Source organism: Vombatus ursinus, unplaced genomic scaffold, assembly GCF_900497805.2.
Source record: "Vombatus ursinus unplaced genomic scaffold, bare-nosed wombat genome assembly UNPS02014811.1, whole genome shotgun sequence".
Lineage (NCBI taxonomy): Eukaryota > Metazoa > Chordata > Mammalia > Diprotodontia > Vombatidae > Vombatus > Vombatus ursinus.
Genome location: NW_020954589.1, coordinates 16,476,470 through 16,484,083, shown reverse-complemented (window position 1 = coordinate 16,484,083; position 7,614 = coordinate 16,476,470). Strand labels below are relative to the sequence as shown.

The 7,614-nt window shown below is 34.4% G+C and overlaps 1 protein-coding gene across 1 annotated transcript in view; it reads right to left on the bottom strand.

Annotated features, from left to right (window-relative positions):
• Window positions 1-7,614, bottom strand: part of DNAH8 (dynein axonemal heavy chain 8) — a 404,075-nt gene that overhangs the window by 251,115 nt on the left and 145,346 nt on the right. Inside the window, exons 28-29 of the mRNA XM_027876336.1 lie at window positions 5,345-5,580; window positions 3,216-3,320 (exon numbers count right to left, since the gene is read on the bottom strand). Of these exons, the coding sequence (XP_027732137.1) occupies window positions 3,216-3,320; window positions 5,345-5,580 (341 nt within the window). The remainder of the gene's footprint in view (window positions 1-3,215; window positions 3,321-5,344; window positions 5,581-7,614) is intronic.

Here is a 7,614-nt window from a genome sequence, read left to right as displayed (position 1 = left end):
GGCAGCTAGGTGGCACAATGGAGACAGCACTGGCCCTGCAGTCAGGAGAACTGAGTTCAAATTCAGCCTCAGACATTGATACTTACTAACTGTGTGATCCTGGGCAAGTCACTTAACTCTGACTGCCTTGCCACCCCCCCCAAAATAAGTGATTCAGATTATTTTTTCATATGATTATAGATAGCTTTGATTTCTTCTTCTGAAAATTTCCTGTTCATATCCTTTGTTGTTGTTTAGTCATTTCAGTCGTGTCTGACTCTGTGACCCCATTTAGAATTTTTTCTTTTTTAAAAAAATTTTGTATTTTTTCTGAATTACATGTGGAAAAACAATTCTTAGCATTCTTTTTTTCAAAATGTTGAGCTCCAAATTCTTTCCTTCTCTCCCCCCTCCCCCTTCTTAGAAGGCAAGCAATTTCATATAAATGATATATGTGTAGAGACACAATATTTCCATATTAGCTATGTCGTGAAAGAAAACACACACTCCAAAAAAACTCAAGAATAATATGCTTCAATCTGCATTCAGACTCCATCAATTCTTTCTCTGGAGGTGGATAGCATTTTTCATCAGAAGTCCTTCAGAATTCTCTAGGATCACTGTATTACTAAGAAGAGCTAAGTCATTCACAATTCGTCATCATATGATATTGCTATTACTGTGTATACTACTCTCCTGGTTTTGCTCATTTCACTTTGCTTTTTGTTCATATAAGTCTTTCCAGGTTTTTCTGAAACCCTCATTTTTTTATATCATAATCATATACCAGAATTTGTGTAGCCATTCCCCAATTAATGAGTATCCCCCTCAATTTCTAATTCTTTGCTAACAAAAAAACAGCTGCTATAAATATTTTTGTACATATAAATCCTTTTCAATTTTGTTCTTTATCTCTTTGGGATACAGACCTAGTAGTGGTATTGCTAAGTCGAAGGGTATGTATGATTTTATAGACCTTTGGGCATAGTTCCAAATTGTTCTACAGAATGGTTGGATCAGTTCACAATTCCACCAATAGTGAATTAGTTTCTCAATATTTCTACATCTCCTCCAACATTTGTTATTTTCCTTTTCTGTCATATTAGCCAACCTGATAAATATGGGATGGTACCTCAGAGTTGTTTTAATTTGCATTTCCCCAATCAGTAGTGATTGAGAGCATTTTTTTCATATGACTATAGATAGCTCTAATGTCTTCTGAAAACTGTCTGTTCATATTCTTTGATCATTTGTCAACTAGGGAATGACTCACATTCATATAGATTTGACTCAGTTCTTTATATATTTGAGAAATGAGGCCTTTATCAGAGAAATTTGCTGTAAAAATGTACTCCACTTTTCAGCTTTCCTTCTAATCTTGACTACATTGGATATGTTTGTGCAAAAACCTTTAAGTTTAATGTAATCAAAATTATCCATTTTACCTCCTGTAATACTATCTAGTTCTATAAAATAATTTTTGGTAGTTTGGTTGGTATGGCACTAAATTAAGTAAATTAACTTAGGTGATTGTCATTTTTATTATATTAGTTCAGCTACACATGAACAATTATTATTTCTCCAATTGTTTAGATCGGACTTTATTTATGTGAAAAGTGTTTTCTAATTGTGTTCATATAGTTCCTGGGTTTACCTTGGCAGGTAGACTCCCAAGTATATTTTATATTGTCTACAGTTAATTTAAATGCAATTTTTCTTTTATCTCTTCCTGCTGAACTTTGTTGGTAATACACAAAAATGCTAATGATTTATGTGGATTTTATAACCTGCAACTTTGCCAAAGTTATTATTTAAATTTCTGGATGAAATTATTTTACTTGGTGTTGATGTTAGTTCTATTGTCCATTTCCATTTTACATTTTCAGTTACCTGTTTAATAATTCAAGGTTTCAGTTTTTTTTAATCAAATTCTATACCTTTTTCTCATTATTCCTTGTTGCTGGTTTTTTGCAAATTCTGATCTTAGCTATGAGGAGTCAATAGTCTCATTGTAGATAGACAGGTGACTCTGGGATATCTCCCACATAACTAGCAAGGCTTTTTTTGTCTGTTAAAAGAAAATCTATTTCATTTTTATGTCATTATTTGGTACTCACCATGTTCAGTATCTAACAATTCTTTTTTTAAAGAAAATATTCATGATATAGAAGTGTGAGTCTTTGGTGTTACCTATCTCTTTGGCCTCTCTAATCTCTTTTTCCTAAACCATATTTTCCCATGTATTTCCTTATCTTCCCCCACCTTTGCATTGTAGTCACCAAGTGTATATTGATTTGATTTGTAGACTCTTAACAAACCTTTCACAGAATTTCTTTACTATGTTGTTGGTATACAAGCTATAATTATTTCCATGGTAATCTTTTTTGTAAACATCTATCTTTCATACTGAAATATGTGATGTCCCATGAAATAATGCTGCTTATATATATATATATATGTATATACACATACATATATTCTGTGTATATATCTATCTATCTATCTATCTATCTATATATATATATGTATATAAAATACCAATTCTACCAACTCCTTTCTTTTCTTCTCCCAGGAGGACTTGTGAACCATTCTTCCATTTTCTTGCAATTTCCTTCCTTTTTCTGTTTATGTTGACAGTAAGAATATTAAGATTGATATGATTCAATTTCTCTGCCAATAGGACCACTTGGTCATTGATCAAAGATTTTGAATTTAGAATACCAACAACCAAATTGAAATTTTGGGCAACCTAAAGATTATAGGATTCTTTTCACTTCTGCCCCATTGCTGCCACTATGCCACTGTCATTGCCAAAGTGGAAGAGGCCACACAGGTGAAAACAAGGGGAAGGGGAAGGAGAAGGGGAAGGGAATTTTATGAAGGTTATAGAAAACACGGAAACAAAATAGGAGTCAAATTGTTCTCCTTTCTCTGCCTATAAATTCTTTCTTCCTTCTTCTTCCTCTGAATTTATCTTTAAGAATCCTCCTTTATCATCCTTAGCAATTTTTAAAAATTCTTAACTCACTGAGGTTTTAACAGTCTCCTAACACTGTTCTTATAATTCAGTGCCACGAAATTCTGGTGCAATCAAAGGGTATGAACCCCCCTCCAAATATTCATTTTAATATTTGACCTGTAGGATTGAAATACTTATCACTTTGAAACAGTGTAAAATACATATTCATGTCCAATGATAAGCAAAAAAAGGGAGAAATAATTAAATCTGTACTTACAGCTTTGCTTTGCAATTTGTTAAATGAGTATCTTAGTGTATCAACTGCTTCAGACTCTTCTTTGGTTACCTCAACTTCAAATCTATTTAAAATGGTATACGCTTCCTGGAACAAGAGGTAAAGTTTTCATTTATTTCTAACATACTTATAAAAATATTTTTTAAAAAAGATTAAAAAACTATGGCCCTGTGTATATGCCAAAGGAAGCCAAAAAGTTATTTTAGAAAATCCCAAGAAAACGTGCTTCTCTTGTCATGATTCAGTTACAAATAATGAGTGCTACAAGAGAAATAGCTCCTCTAAGTTTGTGGGGTAGGTAACTGCTGCCGAAACAAATCTACCACAACACAAAAATTAGGAAGGTTAAAAATCCTTGTTTTATTATGCATAAGCACAGGTTCAGGAAGTAGAAAAACAATCCTAAACAAATATTAGGATTCTATTCTAAAGAGGTTTTTTATAGACAAAATTATGTCAGAGTGATTAAGAATTCTTTTACACATTGCAATCTCATACATTCTTTTAGGCTATACAAGTTAAAGAAGACAGATTCTTTCCTTCAATTGTCATAAAAGTTAAACAAACTTGGTTAAGCAGAGTCATAATTTGATACATCCCCTAAGGAAATGAACATAGTTAAACAGACTCTATAGATAAACTAAGTCAGGTTACAGATTAAACTACAAATTACTTGGGAAACACATACAAAAATATTTATAGCAGCTCTTTTTGTGGTAGCAAAGAATCAGAAATTGAGGGTATGTGCATCAACTGGGGAATGGCTGAACAAGTTGTAGTATATGAATAATACATATGTAGTATATGGAATACTACTGTGCTATAAGAAATGATGAGGGGGGCAGCTAGGTGGTGCAGTGGATAGAGCTCCAGCCTTGGAGTCAGGAGGACCTGAGTTCAAATCTGACCTCAGACACTTGACACTTACTAGCTGTGTGACCCTGGGCAAGTCACTTAATCCCGACTACCTCACCAAAAAGCAGAAAAAAAAAGGGGGGGGGAGGGAAATGATGAGCAATGCACTTCAGAAAAACCTGGACTTATGTGAACTGATGCTGAGTGAAGTGAGCAGAACCAGGAGAACATTGTACATAGTAACTTTGTGCAACTTTGTGCAACTTTGATAGACTTAGCTCTTCTCAGCAATACAATGATTTAAGACAATGTCAAAAGACTCATAAAGGAAAATACTATTCACACCCAGAGAAAGAGCTATGGAATCTGAATGCAGATAGAAGCATGCTATATTCACTTTTGTCTTTTTTTCTTTCATGTGGTTTGTCCCTCTTGTTCTGATTCTTCTTTCACAACATGACTAATGTGGAAATATGTTTAATATGATTGTACATATATAACATATATCAGACAGCTTGCTGTCTTGGGGAGTAGGGAGGGAAGGGAGGAGGGAGAACAAATTTGGAAGTCAAGATCTTTGAAAAACGAATATTGAAAACTATTTTTACATGTAATTAGAAAAAATGAAGTACTACTAAGTGGGAAAAAAATAAATTTAGAAAAACAAATTTCTTGGAAAGCTCAGACTCCCTTTTTTTGGCTTCTTATGTAAGGAATGTTTGAGGCCTTAAGTAACCTTTACTTTCTCTGGGACAGGTTTTAACTAGTTCAATAACCCTGTAACAAGGAGAAATGGCCCTAATGGTCCTAAATAATAAAAATTAATAAAAGGAAATCAAAGATGAAAAATTACTATCATAACAGCACCTATAGATAATGAGCAAGATAATTATTTTCTCACCCCCTGTGAAAACAGAAGTTAGCTATATAAGTCCATGTTTATGGTCAAGAAACACAGAACGTGACTTATGTAAGGCCAACTGACCACACAACAGCAGGAAGACTAACAACCAGGCAATCATTGCTGCTGGGAACATTCCATACCAAAGGCTGCTCTTAAAGTGGAGCAGCCCCTCCCATCAGCTATACAGGCTAGGACAGAGCTCCTAAACCGCTATTTATTCTCAACTTTATCTGCTTTTAGTCTTCACTGGAGAGTTATTTGAGGTGTAGTGCTTTTGTGTGAGATGACTCTACTCAGTTTGTAGATTTAGAATTATTTTCAAAATATTATTTCAAAAATTTAAGTTTCTTACTTCAATAGGTCCTAATGTCATGTCCATTTGTATTTCATTATCACGTATATTGTTCAAGGCTTCCATTGCAAATCTGACATCATCTAAGTCACGAATGGGCCTAGATAATTTTTTTAAGTATTCATTTATAAATGTTATCATGTCAGTCATTTTCTTTTTGTATTCTTCATTCAAATATCGACAGAGTAACATCTTCCATGCTTTAGCTTCAATTGACAAAGCTAATTTCATTGGACCTAATAAAGACAAAGAAAAATACTCTATAGATTAACACTGATGTATCTATTTAGCCCATTTCCTTCATTATATAAACATCTAGAAAATGGAATTATAGCTAGTGTTTCCTTTATTTTAATGTATACATTTATATCTGTAAACTAAGATTTTTAGTAATCTAGATCTTTAGAAAGGGTGAAGATACTACTTGGTAACAAGTTAAGGAATAAGGAGAAAGGAGCTTTTGCTGTATTGGGCAATAATAGAATTGTAATGCAGTAATAGAGAGTAAACTATAGCAAAAATAAATTAAATGATATTATTATAAGTAGCCTGAAAAAATACACCTTCCTATATCACTATCAAAATAAATGATCAAAGAGCATTTTTTAAAGCTTCTTACATAGTCAATGAATTTAACCAAAATATCATTCAACACTGTGGTAGGAACAAATATCCTAATCCCTACCCCCATGCAAGCTGGGCTAATTTTTCCTTAAAAGGTATCAAGATTTAGTTGGCTTAGAGGACTGTCAGTGCCACTGGCACATAGCCCAAGTACAAAATATTCACAGGCAGCCAGAGGAGGTTCTAATGGTTGGTTGGTGGATCCTGATGTTATACTGCTTTGCTCGGCTGAATCAAGTCTAGGGGTTCCCAGCTCTCCTTTTTCAATATCCTTCTCTACTAAGTTTATTTTGTTAACTGTTATATGTATTGAACCTACACTATGAGAGAACTAGACTGAGTCAGGCCTAGCCCAGAAAACTGGATAGAGGAAGATGAGCCTGAATTGTTGTTGTTGTTTAGGAGTTTTTTATTCATCTGTGACTCTTTGTGACCCCTTTTGAAGTTTTATTGGCAAAGATTCTAGAGTGGTGGTTTATCATATCCTCTCTAGTTCATTTTACAGATGATGAAAAGGAGGCAAACAGTTAAGCAACTTGCCCATGGTCATGCAACTAGTTAAGTGTCTGAAGCCAAATTTGAAGTCAGGTCTTCCTACTCTCCAGGCCCAGCATCCTATCCACTGCATCACCTAGCTGCCCCTAGATTAGCCTGCATAATTCTTGTGGTAGTGATAGAGCTAGAAATGGTGTTTTGTTGTTGTTGTTTTTTTACTGTGGGACATTCTTCTCCCTCACCTCCATTCATGGGAGAGTACCAGTATAAATTGCCTGTTGCCATTTAGCAAGAAGGGATTGATGTAACTTATGCTCTGTTTCCTTAAGAAATATACTTTGAAGATAATCATTATTAAACTGCTTTAGGCCAGCCTAGTAATTTAAGTCTCCTCTAAATCCCATTAGGGGATCTCTTCAAAATACAGTTTATCTTCAAAGCAGCCTAGAGAGATTGAATTTTTGGGGACCGAAAAAAGAGATTTTTTTTCCCTTCATTGAAAAAAGACAAACTCATCAGAAGCAGTTGTGCTCAGTGCCTTTGCATTATTAATGGTAGTGTTCACCCAGTTGCCTAGGAGGATATCTCCTGAAAGTCTCCCCCAGCTTTAAGGAGTCATATTTGTGTAAACTGGTTTTGAATGGCTTTGGGAAAGGATAATGCAATTGAACCAGCAGTCCTCGGTCCTATAATTGTATATAAACATAGCCAGACATTGAGGGATAGTGATAAGAAGAACTCCAACAATAAAATAATGCAAACCAATGCAGAGCCCTGAAATTTTAGGATCATCTAACAACTGTGCTGAAGAAATTCAGTTTTTTGTTTTGTTTTAAAATTGGAATTCGACAGGCTAACAATTTTGCTTCATGGGTTTTGTTGTGATTCTTTGAGAAGTAGCATGGGGAGAGAGTGGCACTTGAAAGAACAATACTAACTTCTCCTCAGGAGCCTGGAAACATTTCTGGAATTTATAACATGGGCAGATATGCCGCTTTTACTACCACTTAATTAGCTAAGGACCAGCAAAGTTGCTGCATCATTTTAAGTTTCTAACTTTTGAATTCCTCAAATGTGAACTATGAACTCCATTTCTCTCTTTCTCTCTCTCTCTCTCTCTCTCTCTCTCTCTCTCTCTCTCTCTCTCTCTC